The sequence below is a fragment of the Exophiala bonariae genome (assembly GCF_035927105.1).
Source record: "Exophiala bonariae strain CCFEE 5792 chromosome Unknown scaffold_2, whole genome shotgun sequence".
In the NCBI taxonomy this organism is placed as follows: Eukaryota; Fungi; Ascomycota; class Eurotiomycetes; order Chaetothyriales; family Herpotrichiellaceae; genus Exophiala; species Exophiala bonariae.
In genome coordinates, this window is record NW_027042477.1 from 982,836 (window position 1) to 1,009,298 (window position 26,463).

Below are 26,463 nucleotides of genomic sequence, written 5' to 3' on the forward strand. Positions count from 1 at the left end.
ACGATCAGCAGCGGGAAAAGCTCTCCCGACTGTCTCTTAACTCTAGGTAGGTGACGATCTACTCATACATGGCCAAAAGCATCCAAGATCCGGAGATACTCTCCACGATCAACACGAAGCCACCGACAAAGAGATATCACCCATCACCTCTTGCGTGGGAGGACCAGCTCCTGTACTTCCTGCTGCCCGATCGCTTTTCGGACGACAACGAGAAGAACTACAAGGATATCGAAAACAGACCCGTCACCTCCGGCTCAACCCCGTTGTTCCAACAAGGCCAGGACAACGGCAATGCCATTCGCACAGACGCCGACGCGGCTCAGTGGCGCGCAAAGGGTGGCGTCTTCGTGGGTGGTAAGCTCAAAGGCCTGAAAAGCAAACTCGGCTATTTGCAAAGACTGGGCGTGACGGCGCTGTGGATCGGGCCGATCTTCAAGCAGGTCGCCAAACTCGAGACGTATCACGGCTACGGAGTGCAGGATTTCCTCGATGTGGATTCCCGCTTCGGGACGCGTGAGGAGTTGAGGGATCTTGTGGCAACGGCACACGAACACGGCATCTATGTCCTGTTGGACATCATCCTCAACCACAGCGGCAATGTCTTCGAATACATCGCCACCGATCCGCACTACACAGGCGACACGTTTCCGGTCAAGGGGTTCTACGACGAGAACCGAGAGGCAGACATCCCTCTCGGCACGGTCGACGCACACACGTACCCCAACGCATTCCCCAACGCCGCGATCTGGCCCTCGGAGCTCCAGGGCGCAGAGTGCTTCACGCGCAAGGGCCAGATCAACGGCAACGGCTGGGACAATGCGCCGGAATACCTGGACGGGGACTTCTTCGACCTGAAGGACCTGGCACTGGGCGCGTCCAACCCGGACCACTTCAGCGCGACGCCGGCGCTGCGCGCCCTCGCCGCCTGCTACAAGTACTGGATCAACTACGCGGACCTGGACGGCTACCGCATCGACACGGTCAAGCACATGGGCGACGGGCCGACGCGGTACTTCGCGAGCGTGATCCACGAGTACGCGGCGCGGCTGGGCAAGGACAAGTTCCTGCTGATCGGCGAGATCACGGGCTCGCGGGCGTTCGAGACGGTCGAGGCGACGGGCCTCGACGCCGCCCTGGGCATCGGCGACGTGCAGGAGAAGCTGTGGCGCGTGCCCAAGGGCCAGGCGAACCCGAGCGACTATTTCAATCTGTTCCGCAACGCCCTGTTCCTCAACAAAGGCAGCCACACGTGGTTCCGCGACCGGGTCGTCACCATGATCGACGACCACGACCAGGTCTGGCGCGGCGGCGACAAAGGCCGGTATTGCTCCGACGGGGACGGCGCCGAGCTCGTCCTCGCCGCCCTCGCCCTCAACCTGCTGACCCTCGGCATCCCCTGCATCTACTACGGCACCGAACAGGCGTTCGATGGTCAGGGCGGCTCAGACCGGTACATCCGCGAGGCCATGTTCGGCGGCGCGTTCGGTGCGTTTCGCTCCAAGGGCCGCCATTTCTTCGATGAAGCGAATCCCGTCTTCGCCGGCACGGCCGGCATTGCCACCGTGCGAGCAGCTGAGATCGCTCTGCGTCGTGGAAGGCAGTATCTCCGTGAGATCTCGGGTGATGGCGTGCATTTCGGCTTGCCTTCCAGGATTGGTGATGGTCCGCTTCGGTCGGTCATTGCGTGGTCGAGGTTGTTTGCCGATGAGGAGGTGCTTTGTGCTATCAGCACGGATGCTAAGCAGGTGTTGAGTGTCTGGGTTACGGTCGATGCTGAGGTTCATCCTGCCGGGACGGAGCTGGCGCTGTTATATTCTTCTGCTGACGGTGGAGTAGCTACTGAGGTGCCGCAGAAAATAGCCGTCGAGGCGAGGAGTGGAAGGAGTACGGTCAAATTGACCGTTCCACCGGGTGGTGTTTTGGTGTATAAGTGAGTGTTGATGTTGGGTGCGAAGCATGGAGTTCCTAGTGACAGGCTATCATGACCAAAAGTAAATGAGAATATCATCAGAGTCATGTTAATTTGAGCTCATTACTATCAAATTCGGATATGCATATCACCTCGTAGATCCCCTACCTATCTCGGTACATGAATGGTTCTCTCTCACGCAAATAAAGGAATGGGATATCATATTACGAGAAAAAGCAAGCCCAGATCACCGTTCAAATCACCCATACGCCTAGGCTGGCCAACTTCGTATCAGTATATCATCGTATAGCATTTCATCCACACAAAAGAAAGACACCATCATGTCTGTCAGGCGATCGTGTGACTTGATGTCCAGAAATTGTATCAACGCCATAGCTCTTGTGCCAAACCAATGCACTTCTTCGCCATCGTCACTATCAATATCATCTTTATTGGAATTGAGACTGGATGTGGATTGCTGTCGAGCGGCGAAGAGTCCTGTGACGAGGATCCACAATAGGAGCTCATTGGAGTGGCCGGTCCAGATTTTGCTGTGTGGTCTGGATGAAGGAGTGGTAGGTGATTTTGGTGTAGATAGTGGCGATGACAATGATGAAGCGGGAAAGTGTGGTGGACCGTCTTGTTTTGAAGCCGGCTGTATGTTTCCAGAAGCCCAAATCTGCTTGCTGCTGAGAGAGATTTCATTCGAAGGGAGTAGAATTTCATACTGTAGCTGGCGTCTTAGGCGCTGCAGAGCCATTGTTGATTCGGTGGATTGAGTATCATAATTCGTCTCAATTGCTCCACGTACCATGTAGCGTAGTATCAGCACAAGTGCCAACCTGCAACATAGCTCATTTCCATAACTTGGATTCTCAAGTAGACGTTGAGCCAGTTCGGTGTAGCTAGCGACCACTTTGTTAGGCACCAGGCTTGTACCGTTTGCTTCCTCGGGCGTGTGTCGATTGAAACTCCGGAAGAGGTTGCAAATTGGGGGCAGTTCTTGGATTATGCCCCTAAGGTCTTGACTGTAAGTGGGGCCTTGCAGGGCCAGATCAAAGGCCGAACAACATGCTTCGGCTGCCATCTTTTCGTGATGTGATGGTTTCGGGGGTAGTTTGCGATAAGACAGCATAGAGGATCGAAAAGTCGAAGGTGAAGGGGAAGTGGAAGACGCTGAATTGAGACGACTTCGAACGGGGCTAGGTCTCAACCAGCAATCATCATAGGAGAGCATGTCAGCGACATACTGGTCAAACTCAGAGAATCCTTGAGGCAGCGACTTTAGCAAATGCTTCAAGAAAGTGAAATGCGTATTGGCAGCGTCATAGCTACCCAGATACCACTCACAGACGCTGAGATAATAGATATCGAGGATGATTTGACGATCGGATGAAGCTGTCTCCACGGTGAGAAGGGCTCGTAAACATTGAATGGCTTTTGATAGATAACTTTCAGGGCCATGGTCGGCAGCGAATTGGACCCCCGAGACACGTTTCATCCGACTGGCTGTGGCAGCCAAAAGAGCATACAAATGGATGTCTTCCTGCAAGCATCCTTGCACGATAGCTTTGATGGTTGAGGAATGCTTGTTTAGACTTGAATCTAGTGGTGTCGTGCGATGCGAAGCATCGGCTGTCGATAGCAAAACGAACGACAAGTAGTACTGAAGAACTAATTGCGCATTGCCATCCAAAGATAGAGGAGACATTCGGATGTAATCGAGAATGGGCGGCGCTGAGGAGAGACCGAAAGTTGGATCTGTCGGAGACATCTGATCAAGCTTGCTTGCACATGTGGCGGGCAAACGGCTGATGGCTTGTCTACTCGACTTGAGCTTTTTACTCGAAACCGCAGTGGGTGATTCAGAAGAGGCAATACTCTTCAGCTTTTGGACAGGTAATAACTTAGGAGACGCTGTGGCACCACTCACAGCAGTTGACCGCTTGGACTTAGAAGCTTTACCCTCACTGATCCCCAGGCGGTCAAGACGACACCTCGTCACGCAGCTTTCAAATCGAAGATCTGAATTGACGCCGGGCGCAGCGGCATTGTGAAGTGGTTGATTCTCCTTGACAGTTCCAATCTCCTGGGCCCAACGCTGCGCATGACTGTTGATACTAGCAGCAGCAGAACGACTTGAAGACCTAGATAAGACCCCAGAATCTGGTGTCTTGACGACAAACAAAAAAGACGTATTTGGTGGCGCTGGCCGTGGCACATCAAATTGGATGCTACCAAAATGTGAGTACTCAACCTGAGAGAACTTATGAGCTTGCGCCATTGTTTAGATCAAACGTTGTATAAATCAGTTCACCGTCGTTACTGCTCGATATGAGAGTCTGCAGATTAATGTTGAAGATGTTGCCAGGTGAGCAAGAATACAGTGCAATTAGTCTACTGGGTCAGCAGTGGCGATGTTGGCGATACCTGCCAGCCATGGGCTTGCCGTTGTGAGCAGCGACGCTTTCCAATGGTGGGTAAATGCATGAACGACCCTCGATTCTCAGAATGATGCTCGAAATTGACATGACAATTGAAGAGGTCTGAGGCAAGTCCATCCCCTGTCTGGTTATATAATCATGCAGTATGTTTTCTGGAGGAATGGATTTCTGCGCCTGGGAGTACAGGGATATAGGTACAAATACTGCACCGTTGCCAATAAGACTCCGCCCCGAAGCTCAAACTCCTCATCACAATCACCACCTTGCCCAGGGAGGCAATTGGTGCTGACTTACTACTCGCCGGTTCGATTCGATCGCAGGAGGGCACTGTCTGCCGAAATGTGTCTCTCTAGGACACTACCTGCTCCTCGGTTTGATGAAAAACCTCTTGGACCTCAGCCTCCATCCCAAATGGAGGCCGGGGCAAGTCATCTTTCCCCCTTGTTCTAGCAACATACTGACTTTTTGAGAAGTTGCCCTAACTAGAGTCTAACATGATCAATACGAGTTGTCACCATACCGTTTACATCATGAAATCGCCACAATGAGACACTACGAGCCTTGGCTGGGTGCTGATGCTGACCATCTCGCTCTTGGAAAATAAGGAAAGTTGATCTTAAACTACCCTCGAACAATGGCACCTTCATCTTTACCACAAACTGAAATCTGAGGAGCGAGGATGTTTGAGGTATCCCTTTCTCTGCTGCTCAGATGTCCTAGGGGCTCTAAACTCCGAAATTTACATCGGGGCTAAGCTCGACAACTGCGGTGTGAATTCTTGTGTCTTGGTAGAGTTAGTGCCTGGTCTATGCTGCTCCAGCTAATTTGTAAACATCCTTCTGGAACTGAGCAAAAAGTTGTTGAGTCAGAGCATCAGCAGGTGGATAAAGCTCATCGATATAAACTCCAGCGGTGCCCCTCTCGCGATCAATCCACTATATTGATGTCACTGTCAGTTGGCAGTCTGGACGGTGGAACAATGTATACTTACCCAGTAATTGTTAGGAAGGCCCGCCCATTGCAATGCCCCTGGGCCTAACCGTCCTTCAACACCTTCGGATGCCACAGCTCCTCCTAGGCCGTGGTTCCACTTCAGTTCTGAGCCATAGCTGGGTGCTAAGAATGCTGCAGATTGAGGGTTGTTCATCTTCTCTGCGATATATTTCCCGTCTGGGAGCTGTGGGTTGAACAGCTCACGCGCGGTTTCTGGTTTCAACAAAACGCCATCATCGACCAACAGTGATCTCAGGATCTTGATGTACTGTTCCGCAGAGCTGTGCAGACCCGCACCACCATAGTCGTCCAAAGGCTGCTTGGTCAAATACATTCCCAGATCGGGAGTATTCGCTTCCGCTTTCCCATCTGGAGTCGCGCGGAAAGTATGTCCAAGACGCCTGTCCTGAGTTGCGGGATCTGCAATGTCAAAAGAGGTATCCTTGACCCCCACGGGATCGAAGACATTCTTTTGGAGATATTCACCCAATCTGACATCCCCATTGACGCGCTCGACCGCCTTCCCAGCCCAGTCAATCCCGGTACTGTACTCCCAGCCATCACCAGGCTCATACACAAGTGGTTCAACCAGGTCGTCTTTGATATACCCTCGCGGATTGTTCGTTTTCTTACCCGTTGCCTGGTAATATTGTGCCATTAGTGGGCTCATGAAAGAATACGATAATCCCGACGAGTGAGACAACAGGTGCCTCAGAGTAATCTGTTTGGTTGCTTTCTTGAGGACCGGCTTTCCGCTGTCATCAAACCCTGTCAGGAGGTCCGGGTTCGACCACTCGGACAGAACCTTGCTGATAGGCTCGTCAAGAGTCAACAAGCCACGCTCAACGGCTTGCAGCGCTGCTACAGAAGTACTGATCTGTGAACACAAGACATTCAACTTCATAAGTCACCCATGGAATGTCATAGTACATACGTACCTTCGACGTTGATGCGAGCCAACCTACGGAGTCAAGACCCATTGGCTTGGAACTATCTCCCAGGACTCGGTTTCCAAAGGCCTTAGCGTACAAAGTGTCACCTGCTCGAGTGTTAACTGTGTTGAAGAACTTGAATGGCAATGGGCGCAGACGACATACCATTCTTGCCAACAGCAAAGACAGCAGCTCCAGCTACAACTCCTTCGTCTACAGCTTTTGTTATGGCCGCTTCAAAATCGGTCGCCATATCGTCGTGATATGCTATTTCGAAGTTTCTAATGTGGCCTCTTGACAGGGAATTTCCACTCAAAATACAAGATATCCAGCAAATCACGTAACAACGGGGATAATTAGAATTTCAAAGACAGAAGAATCGTCTTTGGCTCTTTCATATCCCACTCAATCCCTGAGACGTGGGGCTCTCTCACATCGGCCAAACCCCCCTTTGTAAATCAAAAATCTCCCCACATTCCCCGAGTGGTGCTCTCAACCAAACCCCAACTCGGTCCGTGCATTTCCTGAGGAGTAATGTTGAGCGCGCATAGTGACAGTATAGTAGTATCCTTCTTTCGGTATACTTCGATTCTGTCTACGCATATCCAGTGACAGCCTGGGTATGTAGATAATACTGGTGAAGAAAAACTTGAGACGAGGCTGTGATAGATTTCACCTTGAAAATGGGATGAACTACTGAGGTGATCGTGCGCCCCAAGAATCTTCTCGAATAACGTTTGACTTCATCATGGGAATATCCTTGAGGCACACCGTTTAGTGACCAATGTTAGTATCTTCAGAATGCCGCCCATCCACAGGGATGCTGAAGGACTCGTAAAAAAGATGATATAATTCGTTGCACGTCTGCTAGCCGACAGTAGGACCGGTCAACATGTCATCCTCGACGGGAGGCTTGCTATAAACAAGGCAAAGAAGGCCATTTATGCTATTGATACAAGTCTCACTTTAGCAGACTGATTCAGGCGAATGCAAGCTATCAAGTGCGCGAGAAAGTCATAGCTTCGAAGCGCCAGCTCCTGAAGCCCGAACCTCCACAACAGCCTTTCCCCAAACTTTTCTCGCCGCCAGGTCGTCTAGAGCACTTGGTATACTTTCCAAGCCCGAATATGTTCCGTAGATCACCGGTTTGATCGCCCCTGTCTGGAGCATTTCGTTCAATCCTTTCCAAACGTCTTCGGTCTCTTTGGGATTTCTCCTCCCAGACTCACCATACCGCTAGTAATATCAATCAGCGAAAATGATTGGAAGCGTTCGCCCAAAAGGGCTAGGAGGACTTACATAGCCGAGTAACTTTGCTCCTTTCAACAAGACACGATTCATCGTCAACGACTCCATCTTCCCACCCAAGCCAGCAAAACCGGCAATAACCACATTACCGCCGAATTTCAGACACCGGATACTCTTTTGCACCAGCCCTACCGTATCATATACGGAGTCCACCCCGACGTTGTCAGTCAGAGCAAGGACCTCTTTCTCCCATCCATCCCTGTCGTACCTTACCACACCCAGGACACCCAATTTCCTCACAACTTCCGCCTTTCCCTCACTACCCACCGTTCCAATCACCTGAGCTCCCAGCGCCCGCGCAATCTGCACAGCCACGACCCCAAGTCCTCCGGCAGCAGCGTGGATCAGCACCGTCTGGCCCTTCTGGACATTCGCGACGCGAACCAACGCTCCATAGCTCACGGGCGCCGTCGCAGCACCCAGCCCGGCAATGTCATGCAGGCTCCAACCACCGGGCACCCTATGGAGACTGGAAGCCGGCACAGCAATCTGTTCCGCGAAGCCGCCAACCCCAGATCCCCATACCTCGTCTCCAGGCTTGAAGTGAGAGTCCTTCGGGGCTGAGGCTACCGTGCCAGAAAACTCCAAACCTAAAGTAAAAGGCGGTCGGACCAGGCCGCCGTGGTTGTTCTGATGCAGGCCATGAGCATAGAGAAGGTCGACGTGGTTGAGCGCGCTATGTGTGATGTTTACTAGGACGTGGCCATCCTTGAGCTCGGGGGATGGGATATTCGAGACACGAAGATCCGTGTTTGATTTGACGAAGTCGGTTATATGAACGGCCTTCATGGTGAGTTTTGGTCCTGGTAGATAGGTTTGTGGAAGGGCAGCGCTGAGAATTGCGAGATTACGTTCCCATTATTATACGTAGACGTAAAAGCTGCAGTTCCCCGGTGCAAATTTCAATCCGGTGCAACTCAAAACTACAGAATCCCCTACATTTGTGGAGTGGGAGTTCTTTTTTCAATGAGTTCGTCAAGAGGATGGATGAGCTTTGGCGTACGCAATTTTACCGAGGTCCGAACAGCCTCTATCAGAGTCATATCCGGGTATGGAGATTTGCGCAGCCTTGCCAAGATCCTCGACGAGACCAGATAGAACTTTCGCCTTGTCATTGGTCAGCCTGATTCGCTGTAGCCTTGCCCCAATGTCAACTCGGCCTTCGTTTCATTCCACCAGAATATTGCTGTGGATGTAGTGTAGGTAGCTCGATTGCTGCACAGAATAGACTCAATATCTAGTGTCCCAAGGCCAGGTAGATAAGCTGAGAAGCAACAGAGAAATGTCCCCTTCGATATCATCACCACCTTCACCCTCGCCGTCGCCTTCGACATCACAACCCACACGTACCTCGCTCCTCACGATCCCCATTGAACTCAGGACTCTAATCTACAACAATCTCCTGTCGGGACCCAATCGATACATAATCTCAACAAGCGACCGACACCGGCTCTACCAGCGCCTCGCTGCAGGCGAAAACCGCCCCAGATCCCAAGGCGCATATGCATTCCCCGCCGCAAACCTGCTCGTCGTGAACCGACAACTCCGCGTCGAGATCCAACCGCTCATCATCGAAAGAGCATCTCTGTACTGCTCGCTCACCGATTTCTACGAGCGCTCGTACTGCACGCTCCAACTCCCGATCTGGCTGAGGACCTCGCTGAAGCAATTCGCCATCTACGAACACTACGCGACGTCCTCTGCGAGCTCCGCGGGCGTCGTGGCCGACTTGCGTGGCATGGATGCCAGAAACAGCGATGGTGGGGAGCAGCGTGAGCCAATGCTCGCCACGCAACTCGCCAACCAGATGGAGATGACTTCCCGGCGCGTGGCATACGTGCGACGAGGGATGTTTCTCAAGGCACTGCCGGCGCTGGAGTCGGTCGAGGTGCTGTATCTCTGGCGTGACATGTCAGAGATGCCGGAGGCGACGCTCGAAGATTTCCACGACGGGGAGCTGCGACATAAGCTGATGGCTTTCATCAGGCACGCATTCCGCACCGAGCTCTTGTTTGATTACTTTGTCGCCGAGCGGCTCGTGAGTGGCCAGCTTGATGGCCTTGATCCGGGCGACATACCCGAGGGGCTCCTGGATGCTAATGGCAAATTGCACCCATTGGACCTCACCTCGAAGGAATTGCCTGTGAACAGGGTCAAGGTGTCGATTACTACACATCTCTGTGAGATGTATCCTGAAGAAGGGGCCGAGTCGAGGTGTCTTGTAAGCGTGTCTTCCCCCTGATGATAGCATTCAATACTGATAGATGATGACAGTGCATTAGCTACAGTCCTCCATCATACAACACAACGCAACTTTGGATGGGACCAAATTATCACCCTCCAGACCCGATGAAATTGGGATGGCATCCTCATGATTAGACCGTCGTGTCCACTAGCGTCAGTAATTCCTCCTAGAGGATTTTCATTCGTGGAAAAGACGGACATGATCATTTGTAACGACCATCATTTGGAGTGAAGGGCATGGGCAGATAGAAGTGTTGGAACAATTCATTGCTCATCAGTGGCATAACGATATGTGCTAGCTAATTCTAGGCAGCGCATCTCCTCATTACTCAAGTGCGCTCAATAATTAGTACCGTCGCTCATCGTGCTTCACTCATCGGGTATCATGACTCCTTCGCAATGCATTCAATTTATGTACAATCCTTCATCCTACCAATCGCTCAAGTCTGTCTCTCACCGTAGCCCATAGACCATGATCGATCTGTCCATTGGGATGCTTCAAAGCACGAATCGTTTCAACCGGCCGTTGAGATGTGACTTGGTTCTCGCTAAAGAAGGTCCCGTGAAGACCATAAGTCACTCTCTGAGTCAACTTCACACGGCCAATGATTGTATGCATATCTCCCGCGTCGATGATCCACAGCTCGCTCTTGGCATTGGGTAAACATTCGCCAGCAGTATCGAGTTGAGATTCATCGAATACGTAGGTCAGCAAGAAACCGTCATCTTCTCGTTGGGCATTTTGCCGAGCCACAAAGCGTGGTTCCTGGGCAAAGCAGCCCGGGGGCAACTTAAAGATCCTGATAGGATCTTCCTGGAGGTCTGATTCAAGAACCTCACTTATAGACCTAGTATCGACGCATCCTGTAACAGGACGTAAGCTTGGATCTTTGATACCTCTTCTGACCAATGTATCGGCATCAATCTTGACAAGACAATCAATTTTGACAGCACGACCAAGAGCAGCGCCAAATGAGCCCTGGGATGTTGAGCACCCGTAAATGAATCTCGACTTGCCCATTGCCTTATCTTCCCGCGTGCTTGGGAATTCAAAGGGAATAGCGCTCAATGCGAACTGATAATTGATCTCGTTGCGGTGAGAGTTGGCCAGAGAGAATTGGTAATAATACAGCCGGCACTGATCTTCTTCTGCGCAAGTTTCCAGGACGACTGGCTGTGGAGCAGCAATATCTCCGGCAGAGAAAACTAGTGATGCGGACGTGAGTCTACATGCCAACATGTTGACTGCAGTTGTCGTCTGTTGACCAGTTACTTTGTCCATGGCTTGGTCATCCCAGGTATTGGCTGTATGAAAGATACAGCAGGGATCTGTATTGAACCAACGCACAAGTTGTGGCTGATGTCTAGGGAAGACCCCAAACCTGGAGCTCACCGATGGATTGTATGCAACGGTTGGTAAATTCTTGATCAGATTCAAGGGATCCAATGAAAGCGGCAAGTCCATAATGACTGTATGATTGCGGGAAACGCCGAAGTCGTGCATCATCTTGGCCGATGATACACCGGGTACTGGAGCATTCAGAAGCCTTGTGGGTGTCTCAAGAGGTGTTGCTGGAGTGGCAGGAGGGTGGGTAGCGGGGATGATGGAGTAGTGAATGTATGGAGGGATGAATGTCGAGTGGAAAAGGATCAACTCTCCAGTTCTTTGATCAACACGTGGATGGGCTGTGGTCCATTCTTTCATAAAGCCTGTAAGGCCCTTTCCTCCGAAACCGGGACCATCCTCGCCCTCATGCTCGCCTTCTGCCGTCTTTCCATTATACCAGCCCACGGTCTCGAGTCCAGGAAGAGCAATACGCATTGGCGGACCTGACTCACAAGTAGCAAGAGCCCTCCCATCATGGAAGATGATATCGGTGTTGGCCACGCTGATTCTCTCGATTGATTGGAGAGAGCCAGGTAGTCTTGATAGAATGACGAGAAATATTGTGCGGAAGACGAGAAAGACGATCTTGATCAAGGGCGTGAGTGGGTTGACAAGAGCAGCAATGCTAGGTAGAATCGGAGTGCGAAGATGCTTGGAGGTTACTGTGGAGAGGTAGACATCGGTCAAGATGTATTGGTTGACGAACTCAGGTTGTACACCATCACTCTTCCTTGTGAAGGCCACACCACTGAGCATACCATCTCCATCGAACCAGTGGGCGTCTCTTCCCAAATCCTCATTGGAGACAGGATTGCCTCCATTCCGGACATATTCGCCTCCCCATAGCTCTTGTGGTATTGTCCCAGTAAACGTGCAGGGTGTGAGAGGCTGCGTCTGTTGTATAGGAGCAAAGTTTCCGCTCAGATATGGGTGTGGATGACTTCTCCTTCGCTTTCTGGAGTCAGAGCTAAACGCCATCTTTGGCGTAGGCGAAGGGGAGAAGTGTTTGGGCACATTGGAAGCCTCCAGAGAAGACACGGGTCTGGACATAAGGAAAGGGCCCTTATCACCTAGAGTAGTGGTCCGCAGCCATGTGTCTCGAGCAGTCGAATAGGCTGGCTTCGGCTGGCGAGGTGGATGCAGTAGGAATAGGCCGGGATACGTCAGAGTCAAAGGAATAACGAGACTGTGAGGGCGAATTTGTCGGAGCGGCGGCAGTAAGGATCTCAACATATGAGAACAGGGCAGTCAAAGAGTCTCCACGAGTCCACGACGAGGAAGGGACGATTGGAACTCACATGTCATACCGTGCAGACGTACGAAGACAGAACGAGCTTCAAGTTGAACTCATGAGCAGGGTGCATGCAGAAGATGTGCTGCTTTGTCCATGGAACTTGAGTCAGTCACGTCAGTGTTAATGGCTGGGGGGAAGCGGAGAAGGCACCTCATGACACAGGAGGTGACCATGACGACTGAAAAGATCAAGGCACGTACAAGGATTTGGAAGAGGAGATGTGAGGAGCTTGCATTGCGCCTGCATCTCCAAACTGCACATGCACCTTCTCCACCTATTACTTCACATGTCGTCATGATGCTGCTATCGGGGAAGGTCAGCCGGCCGTTAGACTCGGCTATGTTGCTTGAAAGGATACACTAACTCCGCTTTCTCGCTACAGTGTTAAAAGGTGGCTCGCTCGGTCTGAGCTTGTCTACACATACCCGCCTCTAAGTTGGATAGAGCGCGTCATGATGTAGGTAATTTCTCATCCGGTCGGTTGACTTCCATTTTTTCTTCAATGGTAGGTCTAGGTCCACTGGCACCCGTAGGCGTTGTTCGATGTGTTGGGTGTGCTAGTACTGCTGCACTGTGTTTCACTGTCCTGCTTGCCACCTGGTTCGTCACTTCGACTTCATGTTTGAGAAGTGTTGACAGAGTTTTGAACCCGCGACGACCCGTTCTGGCCCTGAACATACCCTACATTTTTTGGCGACTGACATTTTCCGAAATCACAAGCACAATTATTTGCTTCTCCTCAATCCACCAAACTAATACCAGTGCGAGTGTCAATGCCGAATATGGATGGTATCATTACCGAGGACAAGCCTTGAGCTCAGCCTGAATTGACTTGCTGTTTGATCGGTTTCTGGATCTAACGTCCAGGAACATCCGCCCTCCATGTACGAATATGCCTTTGTGTACGTACGATTTCCTCATCTGTGTATTGATCGCAAGGGCCAGCCTTACTGACCAGCTTCAGGCATATCGTTTTCACCATACCCGTAGCTGTGATTCTTAGCATCATCCTTTGGCCTCTCTTCACTCGCCGAGATGTCTACAAGATCTGCTTTCTCGAATTCGTGGCTGTTGCCTACACAATCCCGTGGTGGGTAGCGGCTGGTTTCCTTTCCACCTTTTCAGTCACTGACCTCGATAGGGATTCCTACTTAATCAGAACTGGGGTTTGGAGTGAGTCGATCTAATCATCGTCGAGATAGACTGAAAGCTAATGCGCTTAGCATATCCACCGACCGTTATACTGGGACCGACACTTCTCGATATCCCAGCGGAAGAGCTGTTCTTTTTCGTCATTCAGACGTACATTGTATGTCCACTGCTATGTCTATTGTCCTTTCTCTGACTTGGACTAGACCACCTGTATTCAGATTTTTCTTTCCAAATCGGTCATGAGCGCAACCTACCTGCATAATGAGGCTGATTTAAAAGATCCACTTGGTCAGAAACTGCTAATTCGTAAGCGGATTGGCCAAGTACTCCTCTCATTATGTTGTGTCGTCCCAATTCTACTTCGCAATGGAGAAACATCAGGAACCTATATGAGGCTCATCTTCGTGTGGGCAGCACCTGTGCTGCTTATGCTATGGTCTTTCGCTTACCAGCTCCTGATATGCCTCCCAAAGACCCACACCATACTTCCCATTGCTGTCCCCACTATTTACCTATGGATTGTTGATACCCTCGCATTGCATCGGGGTACCTGGAGCATCGCTCTTGGGACAAAGCTGGGCATCCATTTGTGGCCGTTTCTGGAAATCGAGGAAGCGGTCTTCTTCCTCATCACCAATACCCTGGTCGTCTGGGGTGCTACGGCCTACGACAATGCCGTCGCTGTCCTTGACGCTTTTCCAGAACATTTCCCTTATGTCCCAGGAACTCCATCACCACCTCTGCTACTCAGAGGCCTTTTTCTTTCCACGTCAAAATACGATACCGAACGTCTCGAGGGATTGAAGAAGGCACTATCCGTTCTAGCGCGCAAGAGTCGTTCTTTTTACCTGGCATCAGGGGTTTTCGCTGGTCGACTAAGAATTGACCTCATTCTACTATACGGCTTCTGTAGGGTAGCGGATGACCTGATTGATAACGTAACTTCAGAGAAGGAAGCTGAAGCTTGGGTAAAACATTTTACGGAGTTTCTCACCGTCATGTACTCCTCCAAAGCCGATGGGAGCAAGATCAAAGAGGCTCTGAAGCCATTCCCTTCCGAAGTGCAACCGGTATTGGTTCAGCTCCCTGTCGACAAACTCCCTTCTGAACCGCTTTATATGCTTCTGGATGGATTTCGCATGGATCAAAAGTTCTTGAACAAGGACGACAACTCCAGTCCACCTATTCAGACATTCGCAGATCTGCAACAGTATGCTACCTGTGTAGCAGCAACGATTGGGGAGCTGTGCCTCCACTTGGTATTCCATCATGATCCGGATCGCAACACGGACGCGACAACAAAACAGAAGTGTTTAGAATCCGGTGCCGGGATGGGTCGAGCTTTGCAATATGTCAATATTGTTCGTGATGTTCCCACTGATGCTGAAGACGGGCGATGCTATATTCCGGCTGAATGGCTCACCAGTTGGGAATCTCCTGAGGAAGAGAAAGTAGGCAGGGAGAGGGAGATCGCCCAACTGCGCAAAAAGATCCTGGACATTGCATTCACACAATATGCCGAGAATCGTGATGCAATTGAGAACCTGCCTTCATATGCTCGAGCCGGCATTCGTGTGGCAGTCGAAAGCTATATGGAAATCGGCCGGATCATGCGAGATCGACTGGTCGCCAATCAGCCACTGAATTTTGCTGGAGGAGGCAAAGTAGGTCGCGCTTCTGTTCCAAAAAGGAGGCGTTTAATGGTAGGATGGCAAACGATGAGAGGCTGGCGTGGCGCTTTGTGAAAAAAGTGGCTTGAGCCCAACGTACTCGGAGAGTACTTATCCAAAGCACTTGTGTGAAGACCAAGTATGAATCCACTGAATATTAATCCAAATTCTTTGACAAATTGATGCTCTATCAGGCGCCAAGATTCGATATTGCTAGTGTACGAGTACGAGATGCACTGTCACCAAGCTCAAGTTCAGGCATCAGCCCGGGCCCCGGATACGATTTACTCCTAATCCGCAATGTGTGTGTGCGGGGGGTTCTCCCTTCCTCGGTGGCTGCCCCTCTCGAGGGCGTGTTCGTGTTCGTGTCCCTGAGCTTCACAGCCATTGCCCATTAACTAGTGGCAAGTTCGAGATTCAGGAACCAGTAGCCCGTAACCAGTGCACAAATCAGCGGCGTTTGGAGCCTAAGCGAGCCAGATTTCCCTCGTTCCGAGTCGCTCGAAATAAAATCACGCTACACGCAACAACCGGCAAATCTGACGAGGTGCGGTGCGCAGTGCGCATGCGGACCTGGGAATCGGTTTCTCAAATTTCCAAGATTTCTGGGGTACTCGGTACGCAGGGTTCGTAGGGTGTAAACATGGTGTTTCATGTTTCGAAGTTCATTCCCCTTACCAGTAGTTGGCATAAAAGTACCTCCAAAAACCCCCCTTCGAACTCCTCTTCTCCCTGCTTTGCGACCTCATCTTTCTCAACTTTTCAACTCTCTTACCCACATTGTGATATTCGACATCAATTGTGTGAACACACGGCCTTTTCGTCCCCCCTTTTTCTATCAATAATCTGCCTTTACCATCCAAGCGCACTGTACCACTCTAACGGCGTTGTGCATAAGTTCTCTTGTTGAGGCTACTTCTTTTGTGTCACGAGTTTCACGGCTTCTTCTAGGCTGTGTCTGAAATCACCGAGAACAACCACCCGATCAAAAAAGCACCGGAATCGACCCACACACCAATTATTACGCGATCCCCGGACGTCCAGATTGTTCAATTCAGATACGACAATAGCCACCTAGAATTTGCGCAAGAACTGCATACAATAAGCCGAAACTAATTTGAGTACTGTACCCATCAAGCAAAAAGACCGTCCAAATGAGCACTCCACAAAAGATGGTCTCAACCAGAGCGACAACCAACGGTAGCACCACGAGTGCCAAAAAGGCCTCGTCCCGACATGGGGCGTCGAACCCACGTTTCCGACACAAGATCCCGCCGATGTTCATCATCTGGCTGACGATCTCGCTGCCGCTCGTGATGTGGGACACGGGCTACATCTTCCTGCGGCCACACTCGATGCCCGGCGGGAAATACCACGTGCCGATCTGGAAACCCTACGCTCTGTACGGAAGCGTCGACTACGTCTACGGCTGGCCCGCGTGGGACAGCCATAGCGGGTTCACCGCTGCACAGGCGTCCCTAAATGTCGCCGAGACCCTCATGTACCTCTACTACATGGTCGTGGTGTGGGGCTCCGAGGCCAAGGCCTTGTATGGCTTTGAGTCGGTCGGGACTCTGTTCTATGGAAACCATGAGAAGGTGGTTGTTGGGGAGGGCATGGCCAAGGCCGTGTTGGTACTTTTCTCGGCGTTGGTCATGACTATCAGCAAGACTGTTTTATACTGTGAGTCATGTCCCTGTCTCTTTTCTTGTCTTGGAAATGATTCTCAACTTTGCCCCCCCCTTTCTGTTTCTGCTGATCATGCGACATACTGACTTCTAGCCAGGGTTGAACGAATATTTCTCCGGATTTGCGGGCATCGGTCACAATAGTGCTTGGAATTTGTTCTGGCTGTGGATTTTGCCCAACGGTCTTTGGCTCATCTTTCCAACATACATGTTGGTCTTATTGGGCAATGAGCTGGTTGCTGGTTTGGATGGTGGCCCTGACGAAAAGGAAGAATGAAAATATCATCACAAGTTATGTGGGAGGAGGAGAGTGTGATTTGTGACGACATCAAAAGATGGACGCTACCCTCGACGGCTATACCACGAGAGACCAGTACATCGAACATGTGGTCCGGTCCGATTCCCGTGTCAATCCAACCAGTTTCTTCACGACGTGTTAGTCCTTGATTAAAGATGTATTCGTACATAGAGATGTTTCCGCGCTGGCGGCAACGCCTGGCGGGATCGGGTATACCCTGGGTTAGGGCTTTGCAGTATTGTGTTTGTTCATCACCTCCTTTTTTCGGACAGTACGCTTTAACATGATGGGTGGCTCTCGTTGTGCAACCCTGTCCATGCGATACAGGGACCAGCACTCGTGGAACTGAGGGGCAAGGATGGCTACAATCCAGCAATAAACGTGCATACTGCTGCTTTCCTCGGCAATCGTCATGCGACCCATGTGAGCAACAGACTCCCCATGGAAGAGACTGGTAGGTGCAGCCGAGTGTTCTATATACATTTGTGGTGGTGTCATTGATGTTGCACTCCATCACAACGCCATCTTCGTATTCAGGTGAACTGTTCATAGTATAGAATGTTCTTCTTGCCACGACGGTAGTCGGATACCCAACCATAAGGGATCATAATGCTCCGGTACTCCGCTGCACCGAGGCGGTATGATATTAGCCGCGAAGAGAGTCAAGCCGACCCAGAAAAGGAAGTCAAAACGCCCGCTAGCTTGTGCAAATCCTCCGGCTGAGGGGCAGGGCATGGCGTCCGGGAGGCTGCGGATCATTTTTGTGCATTCTGACATATCACCGTGTCAACTTGGGAACTCCATTCCTTGGTACATGTTGGACATTATCCGGCTGGACATTCTGCAGGGACTTGTGTCAATCGATGGCAGACTCTTCGTCACCACCAGACCTCGGCATCCATAGATTAGGAATACCATGAATGAAATGTGATTGCTACCTTGGGTAGATACACAATCGTCAAAGTCTCGGCGCCCCGTTCACATAAGGTGTTCCGTACGCCCAAGACTTCGTGATCAGAAAGTACCGGCAGAGGCCAAGAAATTAGAGAAGGCCTGCGGAAACCCGGGAGAAGAAGGATGGCTTGAAAGACCAGCAAATGGGTTAAACATCGGAGCCAGCTTGATCGAAAAGAGGAAAGAAGCGGTGGTTGTGCTGTCAGTGGCGCTGTGGGGAAGCAAGGGTCCCCGCGACGAGAATGCTTGTACGAGGGACCGCTTACCAGGGAGGGGGAGGTACCGCCTATCACTCCGGACTTGGGGGCGCCTCGGGCTTTGGATCGACAAGAACATCAAGTGCAGGAATGCCTACTGGAACCTAAGTTAGGGACCTACATAGATAAGCTTCATAACTCGGAGCAATGTCCTGAAGTAGCTTGTGACCTTTTAGTTATGAGCATGCGATTTGGGATACACCCGAGTCCTTGAATCACCACGCGTGATGGCACCTTCGCTGTTGCGTCGTTCCACCAACATGAGGAAACATCCAGCTGGACCGTAGTTTACAGGGATGTGGTGATGACATGATTGATTTTAGGTACTACAGGCACTGGCACACTCCCCCCACCGCGCCTCTTTGAGCAAATGCAACATCTTGGATCCCATAAGCGTTCGAGTGACAATGGCCAGAAGTTGCGGGGTAAGCTCCTCGACATGTACGCACTGCATGCTCGGTCTGCACTGAAGAGAAGATCTGGTCATGCGAAAGGAAAGAAAAAACTCAGGGCACTTGAATAGTGGACGGCAGGCCCTATCCCAGGTACCACCTTCCCACCACAAATGCAACCTCACACACACTTTGTGCCTTGACTTGAGCAACAACCGAGTCAATGATACGCGGGCACCCGCAAGAACTCACCCAATTGATGGCAATACCCCAGCCACGCTTGCACAGGCCTGTGAGGTTGCCCGTGAACAAATCGCGGAGCTCCAGTGGACCGTCCAAGGGTGCATATCATACCTACAAACGGTAGCAATGTCTACTAGGTACCCAGGTAGCTACCTCGCAGTATCCGTCATCATCATAACAACTCCCTCAGCACCCAGTAACTCGTGACATCCACACTGTCACCATCGTGGGCTCCATCTAGTAATTCAAATATCCCCATTAATTCGCTGGTTTCACCATTTCTTTTCTTTTCTTCACTTCTTCCATTTCCGATCTCCGATCTCCCGCTATCGCTATCGATATCGTGATCGTGACTGCCCGGGACAACCTCGGAGCCTCCCCGAAACTAAGTCGCTCTAACCAAGCATCTCACCGACGACGGAGCCAATACTGGCGGAATTAGCCCACGGCTGCTTAGCCACGGCTTCGTATTCAAGGTCAAATCCGTCTATCCATATTGCTATCGCCCTATCGCTTACCCCTTTGGAGCAGTCTTACAGCCTAATACGCGGAAAGATTTCTGCATCAATCGGTCTTGGTCGGTCTTGATCCGGTTTCTTTATAATGTGGTTCGAAACCACTGTTGTGGCGGCTTTGGCTGTCCTTCCCCACGTCCAGGTGGAAGCCAGTGTAAGGATTTATTTCTCCAACGCCGCCCCCTTTCAGAATTTCCCCTTTAACCCCAATGCCTTGAATGGGCAGTTTATTATTATCATCCCTTTCTTGGAACCATGCAGCTTCCACTATCTGCTTTACTTCTTTTGAATTCGACCATCCCAACACTTGGCACCAACCCTTACTTACAAAGCGTTCTAAAACAGCCCGTTGAATCTCCCGAGGCAATTTACCGAAGACAAGCAGCACAACCCTTTAACAACGACTACGATGGTCCACTATGGACTTCACCACCAAGCTATCCTTCTCCATGGGGCTCTGGCCTGGGAGATTGGGGCACCGCCTACGAAAAAGCACATGCTTTTGTCAGCCAACTCACATTGATGGAGAAAGTCAATCTGACCACCGGCGTAGGGTGAGTTTGCATGTGTTTCCATTTCATTTCAAGGGCTCTGACCCTCTGCCAGGTGGGAATCTGGGCCATGTGTTGGAAATGTAGGATCAATTCCGCGTCTGGGATTCCCAAGCTTGTGTATGCAAGACTCGCCCTTAGGAATCAGATTAGGTATGATCGCGGGTCAGGCTCTCCGAGGTACCATTAATGCTGACCTTGCTTAGCCGACTACGTTTCTGCTTTCCCCGGGGGTGTCAATGTGGCTGCCACTTGGGATCGAAACCTTGCCTACCTCCGTGGCCAAGGTATCGGCGAAGAGGGCAGAGACAAAGGTGTTGATGCGGTGCTAGGGCCTGTCTGTGGTCCTCTTGGGCGCGCTCCAGAAGGTGGTAGAAATTGGGTAAGTCCACGACGCAAATTCATATCATACTTGATGCACTGACTCCCGTCAAAGGAAGGTTTCAGCCCTGATCCATATCTCACGGGTGCTTTGATCGCTCCGACTGTGGAGGGCATTCAGAGTGCTGGTGTGATCGCGACCACCAAGCATTACATCGCCAACGAACAAGAGCATTTCCGCCAAGTAGGTGAATCCATCAGCTATGGCTTCAACATCACCGCCACCTTGAGCTCGAATATTGATGACAAGACAATGCATGAGCTCTATCTTTGGCCCTTCGCCGATGCTGTTCGTGCGGGAACTGGCTCTAGTAAGCACTGTCACAAACTCCCCATGTTCTCTACTAACCGGAATGCTAGTCATGTGCTCATACCAGCAAATAAACAACTCTTACGGCTGTGCTAATTCATACACACTCAACCATCTTCTCAAAAATGAACTCGGATTCCAAGGTTTTGTCATGTCTGATTGGCAAGCTCAACACTCTGGAGTTGGCACCGCCTTCGCTGGACTCGATATGTCCATGCCTGGTGACACAGTTTTTGATTCGGGTTACACTTTCTGGGGAACGAACCTCACCATTGCAGTTCTAAATGGCACCGTTCCTGAATGGCGCGTAGATGATATGGCCGTGAGAATCATGGCAGCCTACTATTACGTAGGACGTGACTCGAGCTATACACCAACCAACTTCAATGCTGTAAGTATCAGCAAGCCTCCATTTCACTGGCATGTACTAACAAATTTCCTAGTGGACCCAAGATACCTATGGCCACATCCATGCAATTGATACCAATTCTCCAATTGATCTCATCAATCAACATGTTAGTGTTCGTGGTGAGCATGCTCGCATCATCCGTGAAGTTGGAGCCAAATCCAATGTCCTTTTGAAAAACAATGGAGCTCTTCCTCTCACAGGTAAAGAGAAACAAGTCGGAATCTTTGGCCAAGATGCGGGCAGCAACCCTTGGGGTGCGAATGGTTGTCCAAACCGAAATTGTAACAACGGAACCTTGGCCATGGGATACGGTAGTGGTACCTCAGAGTTCCCCTACCTCGTCACTCCAGAGCAGGCTCTCCAACAACATATCCTGACACAGACTAACAGCGAGGTTTTTGCAATCCTCGACAACTACGCAGATAGTCAGATCAAGAGTGTCGCCTCACAAGCTGATGTTGCAATTGTTTTCGCCAATGCCCAATCAGGAGAAGGTTTCATCACCATCGATGGCAACACCGGAGACCGCAACAACTTATCACTCTGGGAAGGCGCCGACCGATTGATTGGTAATGTCACTACATATAATCCCAACACAATTGTTGTTCTTCACACCGTCGGACCTGTCAATGTCTCCGCATGGTATGACAATGAAAATGTCACAGCCATCATCTGGGCTGGTCTACCTGGTCAAGAGAGTGGCAACGCCATCCTTGACGTCATCTACGGCTTTGTCAATCCTGGGGGAAAGCTGCCATTCACTATCGCACGCAATCGAGAAGATTTTGGAACCGATGTCATCTATGAGCCCAATAATGGCCAATTCGACGCTCCGCAGGACTATTTCTCTGAAGGAGTTTTCATCGACTACCGCTACCTTGACGCCAACGGAATCGATCCCATCTACGAATTTGGCTTCGGTCTGAGCTACACCACCTTTGAATACTCGAATCTTGTCATCACCCCAGGCAACCCAGCACCCTACTCACCATCCAGTGGGTCGACTGGTCCAGCTCCTGTACTCGGAAATGCCAGCACCGACTTGTCACAATATGTCTTCCCTGATGACGAGATCTCATATCGACCATATCTCTATATCTATCCATTCCTCAACTCCACAGACCTGGAGGCCTCCGCTGACGACCCAGACTACGGTGCACCAGCTGAATCGTACGTGCCCGCCGGCGCCACCGACAGCTCCCCACAACCTATTCTCCCAGCAGGCGGCGCACCAGGCGGCAACCCTCTCCTCTATGAAATCGTCGCCACCGTGTCTGCCACCATCACCAACACTGGATCCGTCACTGGTGACGAAGTTGCCCAGCTGTATCTCTCTCTCGGAGATGGCGAGCCGCCCAAAGTCCTCCGTGGCTTTGAGCGCCTGACCATCGCACCAGGAGCTTCAGCCACATTCTCCGCCGACCTGACTCGCCGCGATGTCTCGGTCTGGGACACAACGGTCCAAAACTGGGTTGAAGTATCCAACCCCACTGTCTTCGTCGGTGCCTCGAGCAGAAACCTACCTTTGTCAGGCACACTGACCAGCGGTGGGTCATCCGGTGGTGGTGGTGGTGGTTCGCCGCCACCCCAGCACAGCTCCAGCGCGGGAGGCGGTTATCCTCACCCTTCTGCGTCAGCATCGGCATCAGCAGGTGGGCCTCCACCCCCTGTGGTCAGCCAGCAGTCTGACGGCCAGCCAACATACCCCACCGGCGCCCCTGTCAGCCAAATCTCAGATGGGCAGCCGCAATGGCAAACCGGCCAGCCGCAGTCAACAAAGACCTGGGGTTGAAGTGACGAAGTTAAATGATCTTTAACGTCCTGGACGCAAGGTTTTTCTCCACTGTTGGAGACCAGGAAGATATGAAACCGAAATCAGAACAGCGGAGGAAAATCAAAGCTGCCATAATGAAGAAGAGCAATGCTAATTATGTATTGAAAGGCGAGCTGAGCCAAGGAAAATAATAAAGGTGTTTGTATGTTCGCCTCATCGAACCATCCTGTTGCGATTTTCTGAGAGCAAAAGAATCTTGCACAGAACCCGGCTAGCTAGTGAGTAGTATTTCCAAACGGAATAGATGAGGGATATCATACAATAACTTTTACTGCCAAAGAATCTGAAGCTCTCACTGGCCCGACTGCAATGGCTTAAAACTTTACCTATTTCCGTAGACATGAATCAGATCGGCGAGATCGGACCAGATCAGATCTCAAACTCTAAATTTAAGCTTAGTGCACAAGGGGTGGAAGTAGGGTGAGAATGTCGTCATGGATATTTTCTCTCAAACCCCGTTTAGAGCAAATATGGAGCTTGGCTTTTTGAACGCAGTGACAGACACAGACATGTTGAGTTTCCCAAAGATTCGTCGAAAAACGGAGCGCTCACTGTGCATTGCAGGAGGCGTAGAAAAAACAGGCGCTTTGATTTCTCGCACCCCACATCATCTTTTGAAGCTCTCGAGCTAGTTATTTCGACCAGATTGACGCCGCTGTTGCGGAGCTCGTTATGCGAGACAAGAGATACCGAAGCTTTTGAAACTGAATCTTCCACCTTTGAAACACCATTGTCGACCTCTCATATCTAAGACGCAAAAAAATGCCACCGAAGTTCAAGAAGCCCAAGGCGACCGGCGGCGCAGCGCAAGGGCAAGGGCAGGGGCCACGGGTGCTGTACTGGTTCCGGACCGATCTGCGGCTGCACGACAGCCCAGCGTTGACGCATGCGCTGTCGCTTGACCCGTCGGTGTTGGTGCCACTGTGGTGCTGGGACCCGCACTACGTGTACCGGCAGCGCGGGTCGGCGAACCGGTGGAACTTCCTGGTCAGCTGCATGCGCGACGTGTCGGGGTCGCTGGCGGCGCTGAACCCGAGGCAGAAGCTGCATGTCGTCAGGCGCGCCCCGGGCAAGGTCATGGCGGAGCTGTTGCGGAGGTGGAGGATCGACGTCTTGGTGTTTGAGAAGGACACGGACGCGTATGCGCGCCTCAGGGACGACGAGGTCACGAGTATCGCCGAGGGCTTGGGCGTCGAAGTCGTGAGTTTGAGCGGTCGCACGCTGTTCGATAGCGATGAGGTGGTCAGGATGAATGGTGGGAAGCCGACGATGAGTATGAATCAATTGGTGAATGCGAGTAAAAAGATTGGCAACGGCATTCCGCAGAAGCCTCTGGAGACGCCGCTGAGGCTTCCTGATCCGCCTGAAGATCATGAATTGGATCTTTCAGATCTGGATGCTGACAAGGTAGATGAGGGAGGAAGTAACGAGGCCATGGACTACAATCTACCGCAGAGGACCTTGGGCCAGAAGAAGAATACACAGTATGAGACTGGCATCATGGGTCCTGCAAAGGATTTCGGCGTGCCTACACTTGAAGAAATGGGTATTGATCCTGCCGATGTTACCTCTCCTCACAAAGGTGGCGAGACTATTGGTCTCGAAGTTTTGAAGTCTTACATTGAGAACTCGGACTATATTGGCACTTTCGAAAAGCCTAAGACCGCTCCAACCGATTTCGAACCACAAGCAACGACATTATTATCACCACACATGCATTTCGGAAGCGTGTCTGTTAGAAAATTCTGGTGGGATGTTCAGGATGTTTTGGAGCAGCGTCGAAAAGAGAAAAAGCACGTTAGCGGAGAGCCTGTCAACCTCCCGGGTCAGCTGTTATTCAGAGACATGTACTTTGCCACCCATGCGAAGATTGGTTTTCAGTTTGGCCAGGCTGTTGGGAATAGTGTTGCAAGGTTTATCCCCTGGCACCTACAATTGAACTACGTCAAAGGCGATCAAGACGGCAAGCCAGTTAGTGATGGAACATATCTGGTAGACGACCCGCAAGCTGAGGAATATTTTCGAAGGTGGAAAGAAGGCAGAACAGGATTTCCCTGGATCGACGCCCTAATGCGGCAGTTGAAACTAGAAGGCTGGATTCATCACCTGGGCAGACATGCCGTAGCTTGTTTTTTGACAAGAGGTGGATGCTATGTGAGTTGGGAGCGTGGAGCTGAGGTCTTTGAAGAATGGCTCATTGACCACGAAATTGCCTGCAACGCAGGAAACTGGATGTGGTTGAGTTGCACAGCCTTTTTCAGCCAATTCTATCGGATGTATTCGCCCATCGCATTTGGGAAGAAGTGGGACCCTGAGGGCCATTTTGTGAGACGATACGTTCCAGAATTGGCCAACTTCGACAAGAAATACATTTACGAGCCTCACAAGGCTCCAATAGCAGACCAGAAGGCGTGGGGCTGTGCCATACAGGGTGATGGTCTAAAAATCGAGGAGAAGGGTACCAAAGTGTACCCCAAACCTATGTTCGATTTTAATGAACGCAGACAATTTTGTCTCGATCGGATCAAAGAGGCATATAATGTCGGTCTGTATGGTGATGATGAGCGAGTTCTCTCTGGCGAGTGGAAGAAGCTGTTTGGTTTCGATGACAAAGAAGGGCAGAGAAAAGAGGAAGCAAGTGGGTCAATTCTACGAGGGACGAAGCGTTCGAAGGTCGTAAATGGTAATCATCCAGAATTTGAAGATGATGCAGGTGAGTTTGCAGATGTGGGAGACGACAGTGAGAATGAGAACAAGAGGCCCAGAAAAGCAATCAAGAAGATCCCAAAAGGTGGACAGAAGACCTTGGACACCATCGTGACAAGGACGAGAGCAAAGAAATAAGACAACTTGGCCATCCCTCCAAGCCATATGAGAATCTTAAGGTCCGACGACCTAGAGAATGCCTTCAGGGCAGCTACCACCGGGAGAAACCAGGAGCGTCGGATCGAATACTAAGGCAAGCGCAACTTGACATCGAGTGGCCAGCTCGGAGCATCGGTAGCTCTGGTGGGCGCCTCCCTAACGTCCTGCGCTGAGAGAAATTCCCAGAGATCAATGGCCAAATGCACAAGACTCGATCCTGAATCTCAGCCATCGTCAGTTGACCAGATTCCGAGTTGCATCCAGAGGCAGACTCAATATCAAAACTAAATGAAGTTCGAATGACTGAGGGATGCCGAACAGTCCAGACTTGCAGAGTAGTCACACCTGCAGGCGATGTTCTCTAACATTCTACTGAAGCATGCCTCCATTGATAATATCTGCATTAGCAAATAAGATATCTGGGTTTATCAAT

At 51.0% G+C, this 26,463-nt stretch overlaps 10 protein-coding genes across 10 annotated transcripts; 6 read left to right on the top strand and 4 right to left on the bottom strand.

Annotated features, from left to right (window-relative positions):
* Positions 1-68: 68 nt before the first annotated feature.
* LTR84_004873 (uncharacterized protein) lies at positions 69-1,934 on the top strand (the record flags this gene model as incomplete). The annotated part of the gene is made up of 1 exon (XM_064848446.1): positions 69-1,934. One exon carries the CDS (start codon positions 69-71, stop codon positions 1,932-1,934), a length of 1,866 nt encoding a protein of 621 aa, XP_064711070.1.
* Positions 1,935-2,180: 246 nt separating this feature from the next.
* LTR84_004874 (uncharacterized protein) lies at positions 2,181-4,193 on the bottom strand (the record flags this gene model as incomplete). The annotated part of the gene is made up of 1 exon (XM_064848447.1): positions 2,181-4,193. One exon carries the CDS (start codon positions 4,191-4,193, stop codon positions 2,181-2,183), a length of 2,013 nt encoding a protein of 670 aa, XP_064711071.1.
* Positions 4,194-5,159: 966 nt separating this feature from the next.
* LTR84_004875 (uncharacterized protein) lies at positions 5,160-6,531 on the bottom strand (the record flags this gene model as incomplete). The annotated part of the gene is made up of 4 exons (XM_064848448.1): positions 5,160-5,288; positions 5,345-6,223; positions 6,285-6,385; positions 6,444-6,531. 4 exons carry the CDS (start codon positions 6,529-6,531, stop codon positions 5,160-5,162), a joined length of 1,197 nt encoding a protein of 398 aa, XP_064711072.1.
* A 761-nt stretch (positions 6,532-7,292) lies between these two features.
* Positions 7,293-8,375, bottom strand: LTR84_004876 (uncharacterized protein; the record flags this gene model as incomplete). The annotated part of the gene is made up of 2 exons (XM_064848449.1): positions 7,293-7,514; positions 7,578-8,375. 2 exons carry the CDS (start codon positions 8,373-8,375, stop codon positions 7,293-7,295), a joined length of 1,020 nt encoding a protein of 339 aa, XP_064711073.1.
* A 493-nt stretch (positions 8,376-8,868) lies between these two features.
* LTR84_004877 (uncharacterized protein) lies at positions 8,869-9,965 on the top strand (the record flags this gene model as incomplete). The annotated part of the gene is made up of 2 exons (XM_064848450.1): positions 8,869-9,807; positions 9,861-9,965. 2 exons carry the CDS (start codon positions 8,869-8,871, stop codon positions 9,963-9,965), a joined length of 1,044 nt encoding a protein of 347 aa, XP_064711074.1.
* Positions 9,966-10,254: 289 nt separating this feature from the next.
* On the bottom strand, positions 10,255-12,195 carry LTR84_004878 (uncharacterized protein; the record flags this gene model as incomplete). The annotated part of the gene is made up of 1 exon (XM_064848451.1): positions 10,255-12,195. The coding sequence occupies one exon, from the start codon at positions 12,193-12,195 to the stop codon at positions 10,255-10,257; it is 1,941 nt and encodes a 646-aa protein (XP_064711075.1).
* Positions 12,196-13,834: 1,639 nt separating this feature from the next.
* Positions 13,835-15,408, top strand: LTR84_004879 (uncharacterized protein; the record flags this gene model as incomplete). The annotated part of the gene is made up of 2 exons (XM_064848452.1): positions 13,835-13,843; positions 13,882-15,408. The coding sequence occupies 2 exons, from the start codon at positions 13,835-13,837 to the stop codon at positions 15,406-15,408; spliced, it is 1,536 nt and encodes a 511-aa protein (XP_064711076.1).
* Positions 15,409-16,505: 1,097 nt separating this feature from the next.
* Positions 16,506-17,298, top strand: LTR84_004880 (uncharacterized protein; the record flags this gene model as incomplete). Its single annotated transcript, XM_064848453.1, has 2 exons — positions 16,506-17,016; positions 17,120-17,298. 2 exons carry the CDS (start codon positions 16,506-16,508, stop codon positions 17,296-17,298), a joined length of 690 nt encoding a protein of 229 aa, XP_064711077.1.
* A 2,637-nt stretch (positions 17,299-19,935) lies between these two features.
* Positions 19,936-23,123, top strand: LTR84_004881 (uncharacterized protein; the record flags this gene model as incomplete). The annotated part of the gene is made up of 6 exons (XM_064848454.1): positions 19,936-20,234; positions 20,287-20,384; positions 20,438-20,613; positions 20,668-20,923; positions 20,973-21,313; positions 21,366-23,123. 6 exons carry the CDS (start codon positions 19,936-19,938, stop codon positions 23,121-23,123), a joined length of 2,928 nt encoding a protein of 975 aa, XP_064711078.1.
* Positions 23,124-23,927: 804 nt separating this feature from the next.
* Positions 23,928-26,009, top strand: LTR84_004882 (uncharacterized protein; the record flags this gene model as incomplete). Its single annotated transcript, XM_064848455.1, has 1 exon — positions 23,928-26,009. The coding sequence occupies one exon, from the start codon at positions 23,928-23,930 to the stop codon at positions 26,007-26,009; it is 2,082 nt and encodes a 693-aa protein (XP_064711079.1).
* Between the last annotated feature and the right edge of the window lie 454 nt (positions 26,010-26,463).